This window comes from Phragmites australis, chromosome 15 (assembly GCF_958298935.1).
Source record: "Phragmites australis chromosome 15, lpPhrAust1.1, whole genome shotgun sequence".
Lineage (NCBI taxonomy): Eukaryota > Viridiplantae > Streptophyta > Magnoliopsida > Poales > Poaceae > Phragmites > Phragmites australis.
This window is the reverse complement of record NC_084935.1, coordinates 2,472,412-2,498,143: the sequence shown is the minus strand read 5'-3', so window position 1 is coordinate 2,498,143 and position 25,732 is coordinate 2,472,412. Positions and strand designations below refer to the sequence as shown.

Below are 25,732 nucleotides of genomic sequence, written 5' to 3'. Positions count from 1 at the left end.
GTCCCTAGTTGTAGGGCTTAGTGGGTAGGCGCATGACCGTAAATACTCAAAGACTGTCACTGGAATTACCCTTATGCCCTCTATTAGGTTGAATCAGGCTTTCATTGAGTCCTGGCCTCCTCGGGAGCCGATTTATAGGCACTTTACTAATCTGTTTTTACTTTTTAGACGGAGGAGCACTAATCTTGAAACAACCCAAATTATCAGGAATTTCTTGTCAGCGGAAAAAAAAACATGAATCGGGTGAACCTTCGTTTTCTTGGCGTGGGCTTGCCCAAAGAAATCCAACAGCCTTGAGCTGTACCTTGGGCCTTGGTCAGCTTAGAAAGAACCGAGCCCCACCAGAGAGGCCACACAGGTCGCCAATTTGCCATGCTCCGCGGCTCGCAGGCTCCCTGCCGGTGAGCACCTGCCTCGTTGCGATTAGGGCCCATTCGCCCGCTCTGAGATACCTTGACCTTTTTTTTAGTTTTATACTAGTTACATGCATATGTTTAGTACATGTAACACGGACGCACGGACGCACGCGGGAAGTAAGCCCGTGCACGAGTTGGCACGGCGCTGAAGGTGGGTCCACGCGAGCGCGAGAGTGTGCGCAGTAGACAGGCTCACGCAAGAGCATGCAGCAGCGTGCGGAGCACAAGCGTGGGACGTGAGCCCACGCGGGGGAGTAGAGCGAAATGCAGACGTTGGAAATACCGGGAGTGGAATAGGAACCATTATGTGTTTTTTAAATAGTAAATATTTTTTAATCCGAAAATTATAAATATAGTATCCGTTTTGAAATTTTGTATCTCTATATTGAAGATATCTTCATGGGCACTCGTATAAAAACATTAAGGACCTGTCGTCTTTTTAACGGGTGGCAAATGTATTTTTTTTTAAAAATATTACGTTTCAATTCTCTCAAAATTAAAAAAAATAAATCGAGACTCCTTCTTCTGCCCGATCGTTCGCCGCCGCGCGCTGATACGCGGCCCGTATCGATCGTGATCACGTCGCGGTGCATCGCTGGCCTATATGTTTTTGTCGTTTCGGCCGGCCAGGCGAGACTCGACAGTCTTGCCAGACGAAGGTTCGCTTCGTTGCGCAACGACCGTTAGTTCGCTCGCAACGTTCACCGATCATCTGGGGCGTCTTACCTAGTGTACCCTGCTGTTCGCAAATCACGGCGCCAATCATCTGTCATGTGCCAAGGTTTGATCGATCGTTCCTCAACACAAACCATGTAAATTGTTGGCAAGGAATCCCCAACCTACTGTCGGTACACCCAGCTGCAGGGTTCGTTTTCTGACACAAAGTCTTCAATCCCCAGGGGCAAACAAACCTATCCTCGCAGCACTCGTCGCAGACATGTCATGTTCCCGGCAAATTGCAGGCCCAATGAGACGCCTGCCCGTTTCAGCGGAACAATTTAAATCGCATCCCAAGTCAACCGTGCTGAGTTGTGCCTCCCATGTTCTTGCTGACACTGAACTCAACAGCCCAGACCACAAACATTCTTCTTCTTCTAACCACCGGATGTTGTACTGTCGCTCCTCGTTCTATAAATAGACGCGCGAAGAAGCACCTCTCGTCCATCACTACTCACTTCTTCTCTCGAGCTAGCTCTTGTTCGCACACGCACACAGTAGCTGCCTGTTCGTTCTGAGATGGCTAGGCTTGCCGTTCTGCTCTTGCTTTTGTTGCTCGGTTCAGTGACATGCAAAGCAGACTACGGTTACCCCGGCCCGGGCTCGGGCTCGAGTTCAGGCTATGGTTACCCCAGCCCGGCCCTGAGCCCAACCCTGAGCCCTAGTGCCGGCGGCCTCGTCGCCGGCTTCTACGACAAGTGCCCGAATGCCGAAGAGATCGTGAGAGGTGTCGTCGAGAAGGCGGTGAAACAGAACCCTGGCATTGGGGCAGGGCTCATCCGGATGCTCTTCCATGACTGCTTCGTCGAGGTACGTATGCTCATGTGTTGGAGGGATCTGGCATAGCTTTCGAATAGAGATCGGACGGATGGCATTCGTTGTTTGCATATTTGCATATATTTACTTGTTTGCATAAAAGATTTTCATATATATACACTCACGTGCTAAACTATGGTTTTACGCGTGGAACGTGTGGTTTATTTAGGGGTGTGACGCGTCCGTTCTCCTGGACACGAGCGCGGCGAACACGCAGCCGGAGAAGCAGGCCCCGCCCAACTTCCCGAGCCTGCGCGGCTTCGAGGTGATCGACGCGGCCAAGGCGGCGCTCGAGGCTGCCTGCCCGAACAACGTCTCCTGCGCGGACGTCGTTGCCTTCGCGGCCCGTGACGCCACCGCCGTCCTCAGTAACGGCAGGGTCCGCTTCACGATGCCCGCGGGCCGCCGCGACGGGCGCGTATCCAACGAAAGCGAGGCCCTACGGTTCCTGCCCCCGCCGTCGTTCAACCTCACCGAGCTCACCGCCAGCTTCGCCGCTAAGGGGCTCGACGTGGACGACCTTGTCGTCCTCTCCGGCGCGCACACCATCGGCGTGTCCCACTGCTCGTCTTTCGTCCCGGACGGCCGTCTGAACTCGTCAACGTCCGACATGAAGCCGGCGCTGGCCGACTCGCTGCGGCGGCAGTGCCCGGCCAGCCCGAACGCGACCAATGACCCCACCGTGGTGCAGGACGTGGTGACGCCGATCACGCTGGACAACCAGTACTACAAGAACGTGCTCAACCGCAGCGTGCTGTTCACGTCGGACGCGGCGCTCCTCGAGTCGGGACAGACGGCGGTGTCGGTGCTGCTGAACGCGATGACCCCCGGTCGCTGGGAGGACAAGTTCGCCAAGGCGATGGTGAAGATGGCCAGCATCGAGGTGAAGACAGGCGCAGCCGGCGAGATCAGGAGGAACTGCCGGATGCTCAACTAGTCCGATCTAGTATCAGACGATCTTCCATACTGCTGCATGGTTGCTTTTCTACACGCTTATGCTTGAGTGCAAGCCGTACTACTTTGCATGATGCATGTTCTGCTGTTGATGTCCAGTCCTTGTAATGTCCTACGCCAGCTTATTGTATCGTTTGTTGCATTTCATTTCACTGAAACTTTTCAGACAACCTTTCGATTTTGAAAGATCCATCCACGGCATAGCCTTGTGTTTTGTCTGCAAATTGTAAATTCGAATTTCCAACTACACTGAATCTGTGTGATGATGTTCTCGACGTCTCTAACATGCAGGGCGAAGCTTGAGCCGAAATGCACAACCTAGATCAACGTAGCTCCGACCCTGCGTGCATAGCAGTGAATAGATTTTCATGCTCAAACACTGCTGTCTGCCTTTTTGCTCTCTGCCCGCACGGCCATGCTCGTCACCGTCCGACGCGGCCGAAACCCCATGGCCCAAGCTTCCTCCCAAGGGGCCGCGGCTCCGCTCCGGTGCGCCCGGCGCACCTCTGTCTCGCGCTCACTGGAGTGGCGCGGCGCTCGGCAAGTCGGGAGCCAACGGCCAGGCGTCTCCACGCGGAGCTGTGAGCCGGGCGTCGCCGCGCTCCGCTCAGAAGCCAGAACTGCCAACGCGGGCTAGCATTTGGAGGACTCCTGTTCCTGTGTGGCACAGGCAGGCGTCTCCGAAACGAGGGAGGCCGTGTGGAACGCCAAATTTCGCAGCACAGAGGCCCGCCCGAGACGCGATGAGTTTCAGGCTCCTTCAGATTCCATCCAGCCGAACATGAGACGGTTCTGCATATGATCTGAAGATTCCATCCAGCCGAACATGAGACGGTTCTGCATATGATCTGAAGATCTCTGGACTGGAGGGTGAGGTCCATACAGGGAGAGGCTTAGCTATTTCACGCCTGCATTATTTGCAAGCAGCTCGGCCGAGATCACAAGGTTCAGAAGAATAGAGGAATTTTACTCACTGCTTGTATCCAGCACAAAACATAAAGGATAATAGATACTTCTGCAGGTTATAGATAGGTTGATGGTAGATGCAAGCACAAGCAAAAGGGGGAGTGCCAAGTAGTAACATCATAAGAGTAGAGCGAAAGCTGGCATTGCCATCAGATATGCCGATCATTATTCAACCATCAACCGACATCAGAAATGCAAAAATACAATTGAAAACGCAGTATTAACAACTCTGTTGCATGTCAGTTATCCACTCCAACGATTTGTCAATTTTATTGGAACGAGGTTCCCACTTTTCAGGCATGTTTACAACATGTGATGGCATGCAAGCCGCATTTGGCCACAGGAAGATACACTCTATGCAGCCCTTCTTCCCCCTTAAACACAAGTCTAATGACCACACCATCTATTTGGAACAAGATCAATTTTATTTGGAGCAAGATCAACATCATCAATGACCACATCATCTAATTCAGTCTTCTTCCAACTTTACATCTTTGAGACAGAACCGAACCGCTGCCTGCAAGCAAGAAAACAACCGAACAGAACAGAGTTAAACTGGACTCTTCGGACAGTGATAAAATGGACCAAGAGACCAAAGTAGACTAACCTTTAAACTGCTGTTGCTAGTTCAAGCCAGCTAGAGCTTCAAGGAGGGAAGCAACAAAATGCATCTGAACCTCCTTATCGATAGTCACGAAGAGCGGCACATGCACAAACAGTGATTTGATGCCATGTTGCTCTGCGAACCGAAGGGAGTGGTAGTACACGTAGTTGCAAACGAATCGACCAGCATCATCTGAAGGCATCACATCATGGCCTATCTTCCGGAGTGATTTGGTTAATTCGTTCACTGGCAGGGTAGTCTGGTTGGCATGAAAGTTCAAGAAAACATGATTAATCTCAAGATCAGTATGCTTCAGATGCAAAATATCAAAAGCCCTAAAAATTAAACCTGTATTCAGATAACAGTGTGCATGTAAAATCCATAGCTCTAGCAGGCTGTTTGTTACAATAAAGAACATTTTGATTTATATGTAAAACATCCAAATCGACCTCTCAAAAGAAGAAACATCCCAACCAAACTTCCTTTTATTTCCTTATATTTGATGAACAAAGTTACTCTTTCTTATAGCAGGGAGAGAGAGGAAAGGATCTGATTACCATCTTCACTATTCAAATATCTTGCACAGAAACAGTGATAAATGATTTATTTATTTATTTATTTATTATTATTTTTGCAGAACAGATGATACCATGGTCTGGTCACCTAAAGATGATTTCTTGCTGTAATCAAGTGATGGCACGTGTTTATCATATTTCTAGAATTTTTCACAGACTGATGCATTGTGATTTAAATTAGAAATAATAGGAAGGGGTGAATTATGGCACTTCTACATCTCAAGGATCTTTTTGGTAGGTTCACCAAACACATTTGTCAATTGATTTTGTTATGAACTAAGACCACAATTTATAGCTATATTTCAACAAGCACCCGTCAAATAGAACAATCCGATCTTTACCTCTCTTGTTCGCGAGATGCTTCCATCAGATGGCACAATAGGGACCCTCTGCATGGGAACAATGAAGCTGATAAAACACAATGACAAGATTTACTTGTAGGAGTGGATAACAAAAATAGGCAATTGGACAAGAACACAACCTGAGGTTTCCATCCTAGCTCATCGGGACAACGGAAGGTAGCTTCATTAACAGCTTGATTCTCAAGGGCAAACCTCACTGCACCACTGTTGACCCCAAAGTGGATCTGAAAAATGTTCTACGAAAATTAATTCGAGTGGCAGAATACGAACTAGCAAGTTGTGTTTTATTTTCAGAGAAGAAAACATAACGATACACAAGACAAACTTGAGAAGCTTACTTTTTTTTCCTCAAATTTTAATGCTGTAAGCTGACCATATTATTACACAATCAAATAAGCGAATATAATTCTTGTGAATATAAGTGGAGCTTCACTGTAAGACAAAGTATTTCAACTAGCATTGGCCACAGAAATCAGCTGGAGCTCCAGCACTAGGTGCCCACGCAGTCAGTCAAATGTGATCCTGAATTACTAATCAGTGACAAATGTAAAGGCCCAGGGAGCGATGATAGAAAATGGAGAATGTTGTTTTGCGAACTGGGAGGTTCCCTCTCTCTCTAACCCCCTGTATTCACAAAGTCGGTATGTAATCACTCTCATTCATTAATGAAATGTTCAGGTCGGCTACGCACCTACCGTAATGTTCCTCGAAAAAAAAACATGGTATACAATAGAACACAACTAAAAGTTGCTTAATCTAGCATGATCCTAGACACAATATCAAATCAAGAACAAGGTGAGCACTAACCCAAATTACTTGTCCCTGAGCTGACGACCCATTCTCTCTGTCTGTAATAGCAGATTCTAGAACTTTCTGTAATGTGCCAAGTGCCCCCTGCCCTGCTGTTTCAAGAACAGTGCAGCTTCCAAGTACAAGGTTTTTTGGCAACCCTCTCTTTTCCATGAAAGATTTAAGATTGCTCACAATTTTCTCAGTTGGGTTTTCAGCAACCCCATGAAACTTCTTAAATCCAGTAACATGGACGGTCACAACTGAAGGTCCTTCTGATCCCATTTACCACTTTGAGAATCACCAAACAACAAAGAATTGTACTCCAAAAGCCTGAACAACAAAAATCAATAAATGGATAAACATCAGCAAGGCACACACTTTACAAGACACAAAGAAACGTGGCAATCCGTTTAAAAAGAAGAAGCAATGGGGCAAGACCATCAATGTGAAATTATCAAATCCTAAGCTAAAATGTTCATAACAGAACAACAAAATGCAGAAACAGTAAATTATCAGTGCACCTGAGACCTGAGTGAACTGAAAGTGAATCTAAAAGAACCAGAAACGTACTTATCATCATAGTCACCAAGATAGAAAACATTCACGACCACGTTCTTCGAATATGATAAGGCAACAATTGTTCAGTGTTTTATTAAGAAATGAACAACTCACCGAACAATAGCATCGCATAAAGCAAAAATAAGTTTGACAAGAACCTATTTTTTTTATGTAAAACAAGAACCTAATTCTTGATTGAAATGATGAGCCTTATTCGAATTTCGAAGTAACTCCCAAGAAAAACACGCTACTGACCACAGTGCCAGATTGAAAGCAATAGTACACATTTGATGTCTGCCCCTACCAAAGCAAGCCTGACCACAAAAACAAAGAACAAATATCTTCTAACTAGCAAAGTTACTACGGACATGAAACTAGCACGCAGCCTTCAAAGTAACCACCTTCCAATCCAACCATGCCACAGCACCATCGAAATTAAAGTCTCAGAAAGAACAAAATCGACTTAGAATCACCAGCTATCATGTTATAACTTCATAGAAAGGAATGTTCACTACAAGAATATAACCACAAACAAACTGGAGCCGATTTGCACCTAGAGAAAAATCAGAAAACAACAGGAAGGCAACTCCGTTCAATCATTACCGTGCTTATTAGTCAACTATGTGTGGCATAAACATCACAATCACCCAAAACCAGCAGCCTAGACACCACACAAACTACCAAATCCTAATTCTCCATTAATACATGTCAATCAAGCATCAAGCAGGAACGCAGGCACGGATTGCAACTAAAGTAGCACGGAATTCACAAGAACCCAATAGTCACAGATACTAATCCAATAAAAGCCGCCACCTTTGGGCCCGATCACCTCAAAATTCCCCTCAAATCCCACGGAAATCCATCAAAACGAGCCCGATTTCCGCAGGCAAGCAAGAAACCTTCCTGCCTCAGGAGCCAAGAGGTGGGGGGGGGGGGTTGCGCCACAGACGAATCAACCGCACCCACCACAGCCACCACCGCGCACCAAAACCACCAACTGAGCACACAAAATCTCACCTTTGGGAGTGGAGGGACCGCGGGATGCAAGAACTCGAGCCCTCTCAATCTCAGGAGCCCGACTCCAAGAATGTTCTCCGCTGCAGGACAGCAGGAGACGGGGATGGATAGATGGATAGAGGTGGATGCGGGAGAGCCAGGCGAGGCGAGTCTGTTGTCCCTTTAAAGCGCATCGCACAGGGGGACTAGTATACCACTCTAGAACTGCACAAGTAATCAAGAGGGGCGGTGGGTCCCACGCGGCAGCGCCCTGTGATGACGGCTGGGTGGGTCCCACCATCGTCGCTAATGCTCGGTGGATCTGGTCCAGTGGGCTGTTTGTTGGATGGCGCCATGAGTGGTAAGATGATTGACGCGGGCAGGCGCAAAGATGAGGATGCCATGTTGCCATCTGCAGCATGCCCGACGTTGTTGCCTTGTTGGTGCTCATCAGTCATCGCCGCCCTTTATTACATCGATTTCAATGGTAAGTTCCACGAGAGTTCTGCGTTTCGAGACACAGATCCCCTGACTTTAGGGGATGAAGTCACAAGGAAGCAGTAAACTGTGAGTAGATAAATAGTTTCCCGATGTTAATTACTATAGCAAAAAATACTGTAGCAACGGCTTTTCGGTGTCGATTTTACTGTTCTCGTTATACTGTAGCAGTGCCTCTGACCCATCCATCTTGATCTACGCAGGTTTGAAGTCAACTGACTTCGCCCGTGGTGAAGGCAGAGGATCCGAAAAATTGCTACAATACTTTTGCTATGGTAATTGATGTCAGAAAACTGTTTATCTACTCACAATTTACTGTTCTATCGGATCCGGATCCTAGATCCAAATCCCTGTATTGAACGTACGTCATTCGGATATGTTCATCCTCCGACATAATTCTAAGAAAGGAAAAATCCATGCTTTAGCTGCATAAGTTCTCAGGACAAGTACATGTTTTATTAGTTATAGGTTGTCTTTTAATTACTTTATACTAATTCTATAATTTTTTAATATGTTCATGAAAATGAACGTTGTGATAACTTGTACAATTACACGAGAGTAGTCTCATAGTCACAAACTCTGTCACGAGCTTAGCCGCCGCATTCTGCAATTGTTGCAGCAATTGTGTACCTATCCTGAAGCAAATTGATCGAAAGATTACAGTTTGAGATTTGCCAGCTTGAGAAAATCGGCTCCAGTTCTAGCTCTTACGACATCCGTCGCCGATTCTGCGCGTCCTGATCTGAACCATCGGTCCCGTTGGGACATGCAGAACTGCCATCCACCAGCTTTCTGAACCGGAAGCCACACATTTACAGAGTGATTCCCGAAGAATGAACCAAATATAATACATTGCCAGACCCTTAAAAATATGATAAACTAAAGATAGATCACTATTGTCCTTGATAATGAAAAATCATTAATAACCGTATAATGATACACGCATCTTTGCAGCAGCTCGATTGTATTTTCTCTGAATGATTAAAAGTTTGTGCAGAAAAGAGTAGATGTGAAGAAATAAAGAAATTAACATTTGAGGAAGGCCAAGTCACTCGGACCCAATTCCCAAAGAAAAGGAGAGGCTACAACTTTGATAAAATGCTAACATTTGTGTTATGTAGAATTTAATTTATCATTTTAAAGATCAAATAGCTTTGAACTGCCCTTCAAAAATTCTCAACAAACTTCTCAAATGAGCCAAGAAAGTCCACAAGTGCCAAAAACCGTTGTGTAATACGTTCTCGGAAAAAAGGACCGCTGCTTAAAGAAAGCAAGAACAGAGCTGGAAAATTTCAATACAAGGATCTGCATGGTTATTCTCAAGTCAAACAAATTATGAAATTCCAATTAGGGACAGCTATTATGAATCTCTGTGCCAAGCTTTGTTTTCTTGACCAAAAGTTTCCTCGTTTTTGACAAGCTTTGTTTTTGTGACCAAAGGTTTAGCCATTTTTTTATTAGAGATTACCTCAGTTTGTATTGAAAGCCAATAAACAAATTCATATCTATATAAGTATGGAATACAATCACCAGAACAAGAAAAAAAAGAGCTAAGGATACTAGCGATCTGTACATATACACCAACATTTCTAGACCGAGGCCATAAGTTATCGTCTAATTACATCAAATTCTAATAACAACTATCACAGCTCGCTAATATCACAAACAGAGCTAGGATTAGACGTGAAGCCCCGCAGCCATTCCTAGAGGTGAGCGTCGTCCACCTTCAATTTATCATCAACATGTAGGAGGATATCTCAAAATCCCTAGATTTTGAGAGACGTTAAATAACTTTGGAAGCTAGCTCACCCATAAATCGGCTGTCGAGGTAGGAAAGCTATTCCAACAAAAGGCTTCTCTCAGAGCACTCCATGAAAATTGTGCGAGCACGCACCCAAAAAAAGATATGATTGATATTCTCAATTTCACCACATAGGCAGCAGTACTGACTCCCCTTCCTGCCCCTCTTCTTAAGGGTGGAAGCGATAGAGAGTTTATTATAAAGCATTTGGCAAAAAATCTTAATTCCGAGTGGTAATATAGAGGCTCATATCCTACTTTATTCAAAACGATAAACCTAATCATATTTCCTTCATTTCATTCCATTTCTGATTCTCCTCTCTATTCTTATTCCTTTTATTTTCTTCCATCTTCAACAGTTTTCTTTCAAAGAGATTCGTAAAGTGAAAGAAAAGATAATCTCATTCTATAGGAAATGGTCTTGAAAATCCATTCGTAATAGGAACCGTAAAGAGAAGCTGTTGGAGCGCTGAAGAGAATAAAAATTTCTTTGTGAATGAATTCTGGTCAAAATGTTGTCTAACAAGTTACTACTACAGTTACACTACACCTCGCAAAAAAGAAAAGTTTCTGTGCAAAGATCGCGACAACTGATGGCATGGTACTAACTTTCAGCCAAATAATGGTCCTTTTTGGTGGTAGAATGGAAAAGGAAAGCTCAAGAAGACCCGTAAAGTTGTGCTTAGTTTGGCACTTATCACTGTAGACATTTATAGTTTGGTCCTCATCAAGTGATGACCACCGAGTTAGTAGTACTATAACCACTTATGTAATAAGATTTCTGTTCTGAAATGAGGAAAAAAAAAGTCATAAAAGGTAGCTCTAACGATCACAAAATGGGAGATTCCTTGCTTAGTTGGCTCTTCGGTGAAGTGCTGATTATCGACTCGTTAGCCACTAATCAATGATATTTTTTATAAAAGTTCAATCATTTAAAATTACTAATGGATCGCGTGAACAATGGTAGGTATCATATTCTCCCATTAGTTCATCAACCTTTACCCTGTTGCATTCTCACTAGTGTATTTTTTTTTAAAAGTAGAGTTTTTTTATCGTTATATCAAGACAAACGTACAATAATTTATCCCCTGTCTATGTATAACTATACGGTGCATACAACCACTAGTGTGTGCCATGAGGTGACTGAACCCTCATGTAAAATCTCAACTTTAAAATTTATCATGTTTACGAATGTTTAATCCCCACTAGTGCATGTCATGAGGTGATCGAACCCTCGTGTAAATTCACTGCAGGAGCCCATAATTCTTTTGGTAGTACCTGCTAATGCCAACCATTCAAGCTGCGTCATTTGCTCCAACTAGTTTGTAATGCCAACCCTCCCAGTTTTATAAACCATTTGGTAATAGATTAGAGGCAAATGGTTGGTGCCAAGAGCTATGTACCCACACAATGTTTTGTTGCGTTGGTAGTTTTTGGAGCTGTGTATTTTTTTTAGCTTGCAGCCTATGTTTTGTTTTATCGGTGAAAACTATGTGTAATTTCGTTACTGTCTGGTAATGAAATTCGGGGAGACCCCATTCTGAAAAAAAATATACCCACACAATGAAATTAACAAGTGTCCACTATATTAGGATGCGCTATTAAACTAATCCTTTCAGGATCAGATCACTCATATATGCGGCTAAGCCTGAATCAGATGCAGGTAAGTAATAGGGAGGCAGGCTGCTGCTTTTACTTCCAATTTGCAGTACCTGAAGCAAGGATATAGTATATGATGGATGGATTGGGTTCCAGGCTTCAAGAATCAACTACTAAATATTTTGCATGACCTGATGAGATGCATACGCACATGGATTGTTCTAGAGATCTGGAGCATCATAGACTGGGATCATCGATTTCACCTGGAAGGCACTCCAGCGGAGTTGTGAGCCACTGTGCCACATCCTCGTTGGAAACCCAGCAGCAGAGAAGTAAACCGGGACAGAAAAGCTGCAGACCAACGGCAGCCGTTTCTCCGGCGGAGTTGCCTTTGTTTTGGTGTCGCTGTCTTATCCGAACGTGAAACGTTGCATTGCATCCATCCGATGGCGGCAGCGGAATCGTCAACCGGAGTGGATGTCTTGTGCAGCCTGCAAAGTTGTTTGCACGTTGCCAACGTTGGACTTGTAAAGGCCAGAGTTCAGTTCTTTCCTCAGAAGAGAGAAGGGAAAATATGGACTGGCTCCGTATATCTTTGCGTATATATATTGTTTACTTTTTCGTATGATACTTATCTATCTATTATTTTTTTAATCTATTTTATAATTTTTATAATTATTTTTCAAACATGAATTCCAATATAAATAAATGATTTTGATAAGTAATACTGTTAGATAGATATTGTATTCACACCTCATGTTCATAACTTATGTTCACACCGGCTTAGTTTTCACATTAGTCATGTATTCTCATTAGTGTTCACGTTAGTCTAATATTCACATTAATCATAATTCTTATTAGCCATAGCTAATTAAATATATGTGTAATCTCTTCTGATTTATAAAATCAATCCATCAGTTACGTAACTTATCTCCGCCGACGAATACGTCTACGTGTCCCTCCAGAATTTTCAAGTTCGAACTTGGAATCGCGAGACGGGGAGTGCAGCCTTCAGAGTTCAGACTAGCCTCTCATCGCCACCTCCGCAGCGGTCGCTCTCGTTCGCTCCAAATCTCGGGGCTCCAACAGAATTTTGACTCTGTAAGTGGCTTCTTTCGAAAAACTACCCTCCACGTGCTCCACCAGGGCGAATCTTGGCTGCTTAAACAAGATCGAACGGTGTTACGGACCGCGATTATTAATCGGAATCCAAATGTCGGGGGACTATAACGGGAATCCGGAACCGTGTGAGGGTGCCTTTCGCAAAACACCCCTCGCCTCTCCGTTGGGGTGCATCCGGGCCGCTAAAGTTTGATCCAACAGCGACCCGTTGCCCCGGTCGAGCTGAGCCCAGGCCCAAGCATCAACGCCGGCCCGACGCGCCGTACGGACCGCGAGGGCGGCGGCGCGCTCATGCGCCGCGGCGCCACGCCATTTTGCGGGTCCTCCCTGTTCCATTCAGCCTCGCTGCCCTCGCGGAGCTGCGCCCCCGAAACCTTCACGCCCACCGCCGCCCCCTCCGCCGGTTCGTCTCGTCGCTCGCTTGTTCGCTTTCCTGTAGATCGCTATTCCCTGCCGGGTTCCTCGGCTTTTTTTTTTTCGAGCAGCTTTTTAAGGGTGAATCGCCTCGGCGTTTGATCTGCAGGTACGTGCTTGTAGTAGTAGTCGAGGAGCTTCGGCGGCTAAGACCAATCGACCATGGCAACCCGTAAGTTTCAATTTTTCAGTATATTTCTCGGTGCGGGCTCCGTGCGTGGAAGCTAGGCATCTTCGCGAATGGCGTTGGCGATGCTCTAATGTTCTTGTGCTGTGTATTCATTGGTATTTAATTGGATGGGTCAACATCATTTTCGATATGAGTTCTATTTAAGTCTGAATTGTTGGGAGAATTTTGACTTCGATGCTCCTTAAAGTTTATGTTTTGTGTTTTAATCTGCTTGCTGTCATGTAGGTATTCAGTTTGAGAACAATTGCGAGGTTGGTGTTTTCTCCAAGCTGACAAATGCCTACTGTCTGGTAGCAATCGGAGGGTCCGAAAATTTCTACAGGTTAGTGAACATATTTCTTTTGAAGGCTACTTTTGGTGGGAGTAGAGGAATATCTAACTCTAACAGCTTGTTCTTTTACATATTCTCCAGTGCATTTGAGGCTGAGCTTGCAGATGTCATTCCTGTGGTCAAGACATCAATAGGTGGCACTAGAATAATCGGTCGGCTCTGTGTTGGTTGGTATTTGAGCTTGGCTTCGCTAACCTGAGTTACCGTCCATTTGCCTTGTTTACCTGCCTTCAACTTATCCCCCACTTTGATGGCCTAGGAAACAAGAATGGACTTCTCTTGCCACACACTACTACGGACCAAGGTACTTCATTGAAGTATTTGCTTTATGCTGTAAACGAGTGCATTTCTTCTGCTAGCTCCATGCTATTGCTTACTTACCACTTTTCAGTATGACTTTGTATGATGTTTAAGTTTTTTGTCCAGGTTTTGTTTTCAGATACACGTGTTCTTTTCTTGTTATATTCTTTAGCCACCTTTGTTTTCATAAACAATTTGTTTGATACTGCATATGCAGTACTAGGATTTTTTTTCTACCAGCATTGACTTGTAAGATGATTTTAATACATGTGGATTGTAGTTACTGCTGAAACTAATATATAAACCACTTGGAGAGGTATTACATCTAGAGAGGCAGGTCTTTTAGGCAATTATGGTGTCCGGTGCAGCATCTTTTTCGTGGGGCCCAGATTTATAGTGTATACCTGCAGTTGAAATAAGTTGTCATGTTATTCCTGGGGCTTTCTGGTCTTGTGGAGGTTGTACCTAACCGCTAGTGCAGATTAGTCATTCCTGTTTGGCAAAACATTGCATGATTTTGTTGTTGAGTTGCAATTTTTTTAATGACTAGATTCCTACTTTCATCATGTCAAATTTTAGATTTGTTTCACTGTACCTATTTAAGAAATAAAAGGAAGGTGGGGGATAGGATCTATTATCTTGGTGGCTTTGTTGGCCTATATTGAGATATTCTCATATCCTTATACCATAGGATACACAAATCGTCACGAGTTTTCTGTACTTATGTTTTCCTGTGCTTTGGAATTGTTCTAGAGCTTCAGCATCTTAGGAACTGCCTGCCTGATCAAGTGGTTGTTCAGCGTATTGACGAAAGGCTTTCTGCCCTTGGCAATTGTGTAGCCTGCAATGACCATGTTGCGCTTACCCACCCTGATCTCGACAAGGTACACCTATGTATTTCTGATGGTACTCCCTGAACCTATGCTTTCTCTCGGTTATCTCAACCTGAATCCTGAACTTTGTCCTCATCAATTCTCCAGGCAACTGAGGAGCTTATTGCAGATGTGCTTGGTGTTGAGGTTTTCCGGCAGACTGTTGCGGGAAATATCCTAGTTGGGAGTTACTGTGCATTCTCTAACAGGGGTGGCTTGGTATGGAGTTAATTATTATAACTGCATTTGCAATTTCATTGGCTCTATTCTGCTCACAAATGTTCCATCAGTAATGTGGCATACATCGGTGAAACAGGTGCATCCTCATACATCCATTGAAGACCTCGATGAGCTGTCCACGCTCCTACAAGTCCCTCTCGTTGCTGGAACCGTGAACAGAGGCAGCGAAGTCATTGCTGCAGGCATGACAGTGAATGACTGGACTGCGTTTTGCGGCTCAGACACAACAGCCACCGAGCTCTCTGTCATCGAAAGCGTCTTCAAGCTGAGAGAAGGGCAACCCACCGCCATTGTCGCCGACATGAGGAAGTCTCTGATAGACAGTTACGTGTAACTGAGATCCTGCAAATGTGGGTCTCTACTATTAACTGTGTTAAGAGCTGCTTCAAATTATACTTGTGCTATGAGTACTAAAACCTACACGGCTACACCGTAAACTTGGTGGTGTATCCTGGGCTTCTGAATGAATCGTAGACTTGATGCGTTATTTTGTTCCGCTAATGCTCATGGTATGTTAAGTTAGTATAAGAAGATGGTTGTCCTGATGTTCCTTATTTAAGTTTCACAGTCCGTGCATAAATCTGATTGAAGTGACACTGTATTATTCATTTTGAGCGATAGTTAGACTTATCAGGATGTTTGTTCAGTCCAGCTCATTCTGTAGTCTCAAGTGCACATTTTAAACATCGCAACGCATATATAAAGAACACTAAAAAGTATCAGAACGCTTAACACCAGCATATAAACTCTCTGAAAACACCAATTCATAAATGTGCTGCACAAGGCCGGGATACAGAAATGGGCTACAGAATGTGCTGCCAGAAGCCTGATTCTCATCTGCAGATGTATCGGACTGTGATGTTCCATTTCTTCGTGCGATAGTGGCACTTTACCAGGCCAGATTGGTAAGTGGCTTCCCTTGGCACTCCCGAATGCAGCTCGTAGCTAGTTCTCTCAGCTGTTCTTCAACAGTCTCCATGGGAAGGGAACCGTCGACAACCTTCAGAAACAAAAGAGTGAAGTAAATTATCCAGATCCATTAAAGAACTGGTTAACAAAAGCACTAAGTATTGTGGTCTGGGGCACTGTCAAAAGAAATAATAAATTTTATATACGTTACTATTTCTTATCAGTTAGGGAGTTCTGTTTCGCACATAATAAAAGCAGTCACAAAATAGATCACAAATATCATGGATAATTGAACAAAAAAGGTATTAAAATTGCTTCACTTGCAACTCCAGCTCCTTGAGTTGACACATAGCAAGACCTTCAGTCACTAACACAAGAGGCAAAGCAAATATAAGGACCCTATATTACTGATTCTTGCAGAAACTGAGTTACCTTCCATGTTGAATCACAGAGTGAATGGTAATGCTCTGCAACTCTCTTTTGGAACTCTATCTTTTCATATCGCTCACCCCCGTAGCCTCCTCTTTCAGCCGCTTTCTGGAATAAAATATTCATAATTACCATTAATGAGCAAGAGGATAATCCATGTAAACTATTGAAGTAAAGGTAGATAGATAACATCAAACAACAACTTAGCATTATTGGCGGGAAGGCAAAAAAATTTCTCCCCCCATATTTTCTGTCTTAGGCATAATACTGTACAATAGAAGCAGGTTGTTTTTAGTATTTCAAAACAGAAATCAATGGAGGACCACCTTAAATGCATTGTCATCACGGAGTTCTATATATGGGGTTATTTTGATCGGGTTAAGGCCGAACAGTGGCCATCGTCACTACAGCGTGTAAACTGTAGAGTATGAAACAAGTCAAATGCATGAAGCACGCCATAAGAATAACAAACAATGAAAAATCTAGAAAACTGTCATCTTGGAACACCATAGGCCGAATGAGTGCATATAGGATACCTCTGGTTGTACATCAAGATAAATTACAAGATCTGGAGCTATAAGTCCAACTTCTGGAGCCTGAAATAGGAAAAGTTGCCACTACTTCTCAACTTCCAGCTATTTATGCGAAAGACAGCAAATCATTATACAGCCAAAAGGTACCCAGCACACCTTGCACCACTCGATGTCGAGTCCCTTAGCTGCTGAAAATGCCACTCCAGAATAAGAATAGCGGTCAACAATGAGTGTAGTTCCACTGAGTAGCTTGCTTTCCATCAAACATCTGTCAATGACAAACCGGATCAATAGCTCCACAGTTATAATAATCTTGAATCAATGTATACAGTGTATTACCCAAGAAAAATTTCCCACCTAGCACACTAGCAGGTAGACATACAGCTGTGCAACAATGTGAAACGAACAAACCTTTTCTCCCAGCGATTCGCGCTGAAGAGCAGATGAATCGTTCTGTCATCAAGCTGCGACTCATTTGCGAGGTATGTGGAGATCATCTGCCCGACACTAGTGCCTCTATCAGGGAACCGACACCCTTCAGCACGGCAACCTTTGCCTTCCAAAAAGGAGAGCAGTCGAGCACACTGCGAGGATTTCCCACTCCGATCCAGCCCTTCCAAGACCACCAGAGCACCACGCCCACTCTTGCCGCCCCCATTCTCCATTCTCGCACCCTGAAACGCTCTCCAACGCTGTGCAAACAGACCGAGACCGCTCGGAGCCGCCGCTTTGCCACTCCTTCAACAAAGATTGAACACACTGACATCCCAGGGTTTATAGATAGGTTCTAGTTAACGAAGACGGCGGGAGAGACCAGAGACGCTTCACCTGCTCAAAGAAGCTTCTCTTCCGACGAACCGAACCAACGTAGTCATGCACAGCTACTGTACCGCGTGCCTTGAACGCCGCCGCCGGCCACAACTGGGGGATGGGATCGGGTTGGGGTTTAGGTCTAGCTCGGTGCGGGTAGGCCAGATCAGATGTGACTCAAGTGCTCACCTGTACGCCGCCGGCGACTTCCTGCTGTTGGTGGCGCCGCCGCCGTCGATGTGGCCGTCACTCCACGCGCCGCCTGGAGACGACGAGCGCCGCCGGGTCCGGAGCGAGAGGACACAGGAGAAGGCTTTGGGTGGCGGTGGCGCAGGGAGTGATCGGGTCCGGCTGCACCAGGTTAGGTAAGCAAGGTGCACGGTCCGGTCTGGTCAAATGCTAGTTGACTAGGGCAAAAGAGACCTTTCACAGTTTCACTGTTTTTTTTTCATGAATACTAAAAATACAGGGAATAGGGAATACAGTCAGAGGCTCTTGTGGTAAAATTTTGTGTGTGGAGTCTGCAAACATAGTCTCTGGTTATACACGTCGTTTTAGATAAGGTATAATTTTTAATGTATAGTTTTTAAAAAAAATATATTTATTAAATTTATTAAATTTATGATATTATAAAAGTATTTTTAAAGATAAATTTACCTATATGATCTTAAAATTTTTAAACTAAATATTTTAAAAATAATTATTAGTCAAGGAATTAAAATTTTGACTGAATCTCTTCTAAAACAATATGTATTTAAGATGAAGAGAGTAATTACTATATTTAAGTGCAGCGAAGTTTGAAGTAGCCTAGCGAAGAGTGGTCGACGGAGCATTAGTTTCTGAGTTCTTGTACTGCCAAAGTCGTTTAACCTAAACATTACCAACTTTCATAGAAGGTCCTAGATTGAAGTAGCCAACGTAGTAGTGAATTTTTTTAATAATATTATTTTATTTAAAAATAGTAAAAATAATAGCTAGAATAATAAAATTAAAAAAAAATAATTTTTATAATGCCTGAGCCAATTTCAAAGTTGTACCCCTGGCACGTGTTTTATGCCCAAGATCAGAACACGTGCTTTTCCAATATGTACATCATAATAAAGCTTAAGAAAAAGCGAGTAATTAAAAATATATTACAAGTTATTAAGCATGCAACCATTTTTAATAGTTTTAAAAAAACTACACATCGAAAGATTAAAACCTTAACAACAACAAAAGGAGAGTGGAACCATATGCCCTTAGGCTCCACCCAAAAGCTACGCCTGCATCGGTGGTTACGAAGTAGCTAAACATCGCATCACCCTCATCAGCATAACCTGAAAACGCATGCATGAGTATGAAGGTATTCGCAAGACTTAATCCATATAGAGCACATATACGTAGCTCGAATCTAAGGATTATGCATTGAGCTATTAGTAAGAGTAGGCTACAAAGTTAAGTAAAACATATGCGGTAAGTAATCTAGACACATATGCGTGAGCATCTATATTTAACTCAAAGACAACTACCTTTCTACCCTGTAAACCACAACTTGAATATGTATGTATAGTAACTATAGTATCTCCTCAACAAATCATCAACCAATTCCATCATACCATAACCTTATCTCACATTCATAAACTCTACGACCAATACAAATGAAATAATAGCATGCTCATGACCGAGAGCGCGGTATTTTGAAATGTTTTTATACCCTGCAGAGGTAGAACTTTACCCACACGACTCGAGGACCATTCGGCTTGTGCTACTCGTGAAAGTACACACAAGAGGGTACTCGTGTCAACCTTTCTCATACCCAGAACCACCCACTTGCAATGCTCCTATGGCACCAGGGTTACCGCAAGCGTGTCCCGGACACCTCCGGCTCCCCGCCACCTTGCTTCTCCTTTTCTTTTTCTCTTATGCATCATAGAGCTGCAAGGCAAGTGTCGGCACGGTATAAGATAATCGACTTACCTTACCATTAGATCAGGATGTTGTGAGTATGGTAAGTGCTAGAGCCAACTGTGCCGACGGACGGCCTTAAACGATGCAAGCGATCTATGGCATCCGGGCTCCTCTTCCGAACTACCCAGAGGACTCCTCCTGGACAGAAGATACCCCTAACACCGCCCATATCTCACCTCAATCTCACATCTCAACTTCATATTTATATCTGTGAACAATGATTAAGCCCTAGGCTCGCGAACAACGGCAGCACCGTCGCTCGACTTCTACCGAGAACCTAAGCATTGCTAAGCATTGTGAATAAACCTTAGAGCTAGACAACAACTATATCATCAAGGCTACAAGGATAAGGATTCATCAATAAGTCAAGGTAGAAATAATACATCAACATAGGTTCTACCCATATCAGCCCGACGCTGAACTTAACAAGTGCAAACATACATAAAGCTTAATTTATCAATTTTAGACTCCATTTAAATTGAACAAAGGGTGCAGTATGCTTAGATGCTTGCCTTTCTGCTCTGGGGTTTGCCCGATACTTTTCGAACAAAACTCGCAGAAGTGGTGTGCCTCGGTGTCACCCTCGATCACACTCGCGTCACGCTCCGGTTCTTCGTTCACTAATGAAGAACGCGTGCAATGATAAGCACGAATGACATGCAATGACGGATGCTCCACAGTGCATAACAAGGCGGAGATGTAATGCATCATGACATGAGTTTTAAAGCCTCAAGATTTTCTTAATTTGGATTAATGTTAAGCATCTAATCATTTTTTGGATTAATTAAGTTTAACACAAAGCTTAACCCTAAATAGGAATATTAATCATATCTAACATGAGAGTGATTATTTTTAGTGAGCCGGGAATCAATTAATAAGATTTACAAAATTGATTTCATCAATTTTGGAGTTACCAATATTTAATTATGGATTAATGAAGCTCAAACCTATTTTATTAACCATGCAATTTAAATACACATTTCATAACTCCTATTTTTAACATGTAGATAATGATCATATAAACCTAACAAAATTGGTTTCATGATTTTTGGAGCTATATACAATTTTTTATGTATTTTACAAGTTTCAGCCGAATTATGTGTTGAACCAAAATTCAATTTCGTATTTTCTGGAATATCAAAATTAAAAATAGCCCGGAATCCTTTTTGCACACCCGGCTGGCTAGCCACTGTGGCTGACAGCGGGCCCGACGAGTTTGACCACGGGCCAAAATCGACCCGCGCCCAGGCCAGCCATGGCAGGTGGCGCTGGAGCGGTTCGCTGGCGGTGAACAGCGCAACACCGGTGGCCGGGGAGGACAGCAGTGCGATCAGTGGAGGCGCGTAAACTCGACTAGGGTACACGTCGTCGATGACGATGGCCGAAAGGCGGCGAGCGGCGGCGGCACGGCTCGGCTCACCGGTGGCTAAACGACGACGCAATCGAGTCGGACGAGCACCCCAACAACATCTACACATGCATGTGGATTCAATGGCGTGGCTAGTTTTTGACGGGCCCAACGGCGGCCCGCCCGGCAGCGTGCGCCGAGGTGGTGGCGGCAGGCGGCTGACGCAGAGAAGTGCGCTGGCAACGCGCCAAACAAGAATGGACACGTGCAAAGGATTCAATAGGTCGTAGGGAAACTTACTGCTGAATTGATTCGGCCGAAGAAGCGGTAACACGGCGGATCGACGACGAACGGTGGGAGGAAGGGCACCGGCGCCGAGGAAGAAGCACCTGCCGAGGTCGATTAGCGCGGGAAAAGCCGGGGAAAGCAGTGGATGAGCTCGGTGAGGGTCCTAGCGCCACCCTTTAGTGCTCCGGTGAGCTTGGCCGGGGTGAAATCAAGCTTGGCGTGGAGGATTTTGGGCGGCGGCGCTGCTGTGCGCTCTGCTCTGCTGCTTTGTGCTAGGCGGCCGAGCGAGAGAGAGGAGAGCAGAGAAAGCAAGGGGAGGTGAGATAAGGATGGTAGCCAAACTTAGGTCAACAAAGACTGCACTGACATCATGGGTGGCCGGCCGATGGCTGCAAAAGTCCACAACGGGGTCAGACCAGAGAGCACAGAGGAGCGAGGTCGGTGGATGAACAGTAGCCGACCGAAGAAAATATCCCACCTCTTTTATAATTCATTTGGAGGTCTTCCTGTAGTCTAAAATTTGTGGAATAAATTTTGTGTGAAACTATAATTCATGAGCAACCCATTTTAACTTGTTTGAACCATAATGCCTAAGTCAATTTGAAACTAAAATTCTTCAAACATGCAACCTTTTCTAACTTTTGGTAATTTTTATGCCTTCAAAATTATCCCCAAAAATTTGGAAAAATTCACTAATATTCCTCATTTAATATGGAATAATTTATAAAATGGTTTCCAACCCTATGTTATCTATCAATATTGTGAGTTACTTAACAATGCACCAATTAACATCAATTTTTACAATTTATGTTTAATTGAAATTGCAAGTTAATAATTGCTCAAAACAATTAAACATGATGCTAATGATGCTTGTGACATGCTTAATCCATTTGGGCTGTCACAATAATAGCATATCTTTAATTACCTGATCTCCACAAGTAACTTAGTATTCACGATTATCGTCAATCTTATATGCGCTTTTCTTTTTTCTTATGGGCATCACTAAGAGCTCATTCATTTCGATGCATATGTCTCCTCCACATCACCTATGAAATAACTTACTAACAAACTCAACAATATTGTTAGTCTATAGGCATTATCATTAATTACCAAAACCACATATAAGGGCTAGATGCACTTTCAGTAACGCACGCTAATGATCTTACTAGAGTATTCGATGCCCCTCCATCAATATAATGCACTTCATTATTGACTAATGCACGTTGTGAATCATGCTTTAGACATGAAGTGACCACATCAATATAATGCACTGCATTATTGACTAATGCACGTTGTGAATCATGCTTTAGACATGAAGTGACCACACGAAAGAGTATCAGTGCCACAACTTTTTCAACTTTTATAGAAAATCCTATGCTCCAGCCCGTAGTCAAGCCTATGTACTCAGTCCATGGACCAACCCGTAGCCACCATAAATAACCACACCCTAATCCATTGATACATCATTTCTCCCACAACTCTCTCACTTGTAATATCTTCCTCAGCTCCACCAAGCCCACCCAAGAAATATTAAGGGATTTTCATCCCATAGGGGGTTGAACCGCCGATGTGCTTCTGTGACGACCCTTGTAGGCTTCACGAGTTCTAGGACATATCCTACACCTATAGCCTACCCTTTTTTATGTGTGCTAACTATCAGTATGACCTACCTCGACATGGATCGTACGAGTACCCACCGGTATAACGATATAGATTACTTATATAACACTTTTTCATATGATTTCATGAACTGTCTTACTATTCTCCCCTCTTGTTTCATTTGTACAGTCTCCTCCACCTATCTGTAACTTCATAGAATGATTAGATATGGAGAAAAATGAGCATCAAAAGTAGTGGGTCGACATAGAGATGCGGTAAAGGAGGGAAGATTACGAACGCCGCGAGTATGAGCAACATCAGGACGAACGACGGAGGAAGCAGCAAGAGCAGGGGACCGTTGCGCTAAGGGGTGAACAAAGTGTGTAATATGCTTAGATGCTTGCCTTGATTCTTTTCTTCAATTCAGAATCAATGACAAACCTCCTCGTGATAACTCGCTACTCTCTGGTTCGATGATCGCTAAAGAAAATAATGCATTGTGATAAGCACGATGAAATGCTATAAAATATGCTTTATAATGCTTGAAAACAACTTTCTTAGTTATAACGATTCAAAAGAAAACTAGCAAAATTGGTTTCACCAATTTTGGACTCGTAAAGAATTAACGGTGAATTAATGAGTTCTTAATTTAATTAATTTATCTCAGAATTTTAATTAATTATTTTATGGTTGTGGATATTTTTAATAGGTAGAGTAGGTTATTATGAAACCAACAAAATTAGTTTCATAATTTTTGGAGTTACAAAGAATTTATTATGAATTTTACAAGTTTTAACAAATAGTGAACTGCACTGAAACAGTTTTGTCTGCGTTGACCGCGGTCAGACCATCAACATGGGCTATCAGACCTTCGGGAGTGGCGGTCAGACTAGGGGGAAACATGGTCAGACCGTCGACGTGCAGAGGAGTTTGGGGTCTGACGATCGGACTGGCCCAGAGGGTGGTCTGACTCCTGGAATGGTGGTTAGACCATTAGAAAATGTGGTCAGACCACTTGGCTCGCCCGGAAGCATTTAGTGAGCTCACGGTGATGATTCCAATGATGACTTTGGCCAAAGTCGTCACCTAAACACTCTATGCGATGAGGAGAACTTATTTTAGGTAGTTTGAGTGACATTCATGGGGCCAAAAGCTGTAGCCCCATGGATCGACATCCATGGCTAGGGAGCTCGGTTCTATGGCTATGGAGAGCAGAAGAACTCGGGGGAAACAAGGAGAAAAAGGGTTTAGGAAGCTTCACCTTGGTGTGGAGAAGCTTCCTTGTGGGTTGACCGACTTTGGGAAAGCTTCGATGTGGAGATCGGTTCCGGGTGCTCCGACCGGCCTAGAGGTTTAAGAAGAGCTCATGACTTGTCCCGGTGAAGGGGAGGCTCAGTAATGAGCTTGGGGATGATGTGGGAGACTCGTGGACGACCTCCTCCTCGACCTTCAGCTTCCGTGGAGCTCGTGGTGGTGGATCTCTCCTCCTCTCTCTCTTTTCCTCTCTTGCTTGGTAGGGAAGAACGAATGAGGAGCGGGTGGGCGAATAAGACTTGGACAATGACTTTAAGTGGCAGTTCTGGGTACTGGCAGTCGGACTGTGAGCTCGAGCTGTTAGACAGCCTCAGAACAGAGGCAAAAATAGCTCTGCTTGCCACTGGCGGTCAGATCAGCACTAGCTCAGTTGGACCACCAGGAAGGGTTTCTTCCCCGTTGCTTTCTAAAATTTTTTGGTCTTCCTTACCACCTCAATACAGTCTTTACTCAAAACATACACGATAGAAAAGTGCATAGACTAAAGACTTGCACTTTCAAAATATTTTTAAATACTTAAACATTAGTTTTAGGATGCCTTAATGTTAATACATGCTTAATACCAAAAATTAGGATTTTTGGGTAGTGGCTCTCTCGGTCTCTCCCTTTCTCTGCTCTGCTCTCTCTGCCTCATTCTTTCTCTCCCTAGATCGAGAGCAGAAATAGGAGCCCACCCTCCACCACATCCCCATTGCCCGAGCTCGTGAGGAGGAAGCCCACAACATCTGCGAAGCTGTCTGTTGATCCCAGCCGTTTTCCATGGTCGTTGCCCATTTAATTGCCGATGAGCTAGCTTCGATTGTTTCTACCTTGTGCATGTCACACCACATGATAGAGCAGTCGAGATGAAGATGTAGGTGCTAGCTGCTAGCGAAGGCACCGCTGAAATCCATCACCAGTGAGGTCGAGACATGAGGATGATTTGTGGGTCCCTTTTGAGTTTACATAGTGGCAGCCATGTCAGCAAAAATTATTTCCACGTCGTGTTGACATGTATTGAAACTGGGGTGGTTTAGGTGCGTGGAGGTATTTTGTCTGATTTCGCCACTTAGAGATTGTAGGATGTTTGATTTTATATTTTAGGGTTGAAAATTGAACTTCTATAACAGTTGGAGAGTGTAAATCGGACTTCTTACTTTTAGTGTTAAAAACCGAAATAATATTGATTTACTAATCAGATCAATTTTAGAAACCGAAATAATATCGGTTAACTGAATAAACAAAAAAAATCGATTAAATAGGTTTAGTTTCGATTTCATTGTTCGGTATTCGGATCCCCTCACCCTTAGTCAATATGCTAGTTTAACACCCCAAGATTCTGTTTTTAGGAACTGGGTAAAAAAATCCTAGAAGAAAATTTGTCCTATATTATGTTTTTATAAGATTTAAAAAGTTAAAGAAAGGGGTGACCCTAGCTTGATCAATTGCTAATA

The 25,732-nt window shown here is 43.8% G+C and overlaps 4 protein-coding genes across 6 annotated transcripts; 2 read left to right on the top strand and 2 right to left on the bottom strand.

The window, feature by feature from the left end:
- The first annotated feature begins 1,426 nt into the window (after positions 1 to 1,426).
- LOC133892391 (peroxidase 2-like) lies at positions 1,427 to 3,015 on the top strand. The gene is made up of 2 exons (XM_062333132.1): positions 1,427 to 1,943; positions 2,119 to 3,015. The coding sequence occupies exons 1-2, from the start codon at positions 1,653 to 1,655 to the stop codon at positions 2,884 to 2,886; spliced, it is 1,059 nt and encodes a 352-aa protein (XP_062189116.1). The 5' UTR covers positions 1,427 to 1,652; the 3' UTR covers positions 2,887 to 3,015.
- Positions 3,016 to 4,112: 1,097 nt separating this feature from the next.
- Positions 4,113 to 7,943, bottom strand: LOC133892392 (uncharacterized). 2 transcript variants are annotated; one of them, XM_062333133.1, is made up of 6 exons: positions 7,778 to 7,943; positions 6,218 to 6,532; positions 5,530 to 5,646; positions 5,390 to 5,437; positions 4,477 to 4,732; positions 4,113 to 4,386 (listed from the first exon to the last, which is right to left on the bottom strand). In XM_062333133.1, exons 2-5 carry the CDS (start codon positions 6,482 to 6,484, stop codon positions 4,493 to 4,495), a joined length of 672 nt encoding a protein of 223 aa, XP_062189117.1. In that variant the 5' UTR covers positions 6,485 to 6,532; positions 7,778 to 7,943; the 3' UTR covers positions 4,113 to 4,386; positions 4,477 to 4,492. The 2 variants fall into 2 exon arrangements, with proteins under 2 accessions (XP_062189117.1, XP_062189118.1); XM_062333134.1 differs by having other exon boundaries at positions 5,530 to 5,634; positions 7,778 to 7,940.
- Positions 7,944 to 12,990: 5,047 nt separating this feature from the next.
- Positions 12,991 to 15,609, top strand: LOC133892836 (eukaryotic translation initiation factor 6-2-like). The gene is made up of 8 exons (XM_062333801.1): positions 12,991 to 13,178; positions 13,299 to 13,361; positions 13,605 to 13,701; positions 13,792 to 13,877; positions 13,970 to 14,014; positions 14,764 to 14,894; positions 14,991 to 15,101; positions 15,199 to 15,609. Exons 2-8 carry the CDS (start codon positions 13,352 to 13,354, stop codon positions 15,454 to 15,456), a joined length of 738 nt encoding a protein of 245 aa, XP_062189785.1. The 5' UTR covers positions 12,991 to 13,178; positions 13,299 to 13,351; the 3' UTR covers positions 15,457 to 15,609.
- A 184-nt stretch (positions 15,610 to 15,793) lies between these two features.
- On the bottom strand, positions 15,794 to 18,149 carry LOC133892834 (thymidylate kinase-like). Of its 2 annotated transcripts, XM_062333799.1 has the most exons (7): positions 17,993 to 18,149; positions 17,822 to 17,914; positions 17,405 to 17,731; positions 17,150 to 17,261; positions 16,997 to 17,056; positions 16,464 to 16,568; positions 15,794 to 16,122 (listed from the first exon to the last, which is right to left on the bottom strand). In XM_062333799.1, the coding sequence occupies exons 2-7, from the start codon at positions 17,866 to 17,868 to the stop codon at positions 16,012 to 16,014; spliced, it is 762 nt and encodes a 253-aa protein (XP_062189783.1). In that variant the 5' UTR covers positions 17,869 to 17,914; positions 17,993 to 18,149; the 3' UTR covers positions 15,794 to 16,011. The 2 variants fall into 2 exon arrangements, with proteins under 2 accessions (XP_062189783.1, XP_062189784.1); XM_062333800.1 differs by lacking the exon at positions 17,993 to 18,149 and having other exon boundaries at positions 17,405 to 17,752.
- Between the last annotated feature and the right edge of the window lie 7,583 nt (positions 18,150 to 25,732).

What these genes read in the sequence shown, in the direction of transcription:
- LOC133892391 (XM_062333132.1), top strand. Translation starts at nt 1,653, where the DNA reads ATGGCTAGGCTTGCCGTTCTGCTCTTGCTTTTGTTGCTCGGTTCAGTG. An exon ending in TCCATGACTGCTTCGTCGAG is followed by an intron (nt 1,944 to 2,118) that starts GTACGTATGCTC and finishes TGGTTTATTTAG; the next exon opens with GGGTGTGACGCGTCCGTTCT.
- LOC133892392 (XM_062333133.1), bottom strand. Translation starts at nt 6,484, where the DNA reads ATGGGATCAGAAGGACCTTCAGTTGTGACCGTCCATGTTACTGGATTT. An exon ending in CTCAGGGACAAGTAATTTGG is followed by an intron (nt 5,647 to 6,217) that starts GTTAGTGCTCAC and finishes TAATTTTCGTAG; the next exon opens with AACATTTTTCAGATCCACTT. An exon ending in GCATCTCGCGAACAAGAGAG is followed by an intron (nt 4,733 to 5,389) that starts GTAAAGATCGGA and finishes CATGCCAACCAG; the next exon opens with ACTACCCTGCCAGTGAACGA.
- LOC133892836 (XM_062333801.1), top strand. An exon ending in AATCGGTCGGCTCTGTGTTG is followed by an intron (nt 13,878 to 13,969) that starts GTTGGTATTTGA and finishes TTGATGGCCTAG; the next exon opens with GAAACAAGAATGGACTTCTC. An exon ending in ACACACTACTACGGACCAAG is followed by an intron (nt 14,015 to 14,763) that starts GTACTTCATTGA and finishes GAATTGTTCTAG; the next exon opens with AGCTTCAGCATCTTAGGAAC.
- LOC133892834 (XM_062333799.1), bottom strand. Translation starts at nt 17,868, where the DNA reads ATGACTACGTTGGTTCGGTTCGTCGGAAGAGAAGCTTCTTTGAGCAG. An exon ending in GCGAATCGCTGGGAGAAAAG is followed by an intron (nt 17,262 to 17,404) that starts GTTTGTTCGTTT and finishes TGTCATTGACAG; the next exon opens with ATGTTTGATGGAAAGCAAGC. An exon ending in TCGACATCGAGTGGTGCAAG is followed by an intron (nt 17,057 to 17,149) that starts GTGTGCTGGGTA and finishes TTCCTATTTCAG; the next exon opens with GCTCCAGAAGTTGGACTTAT.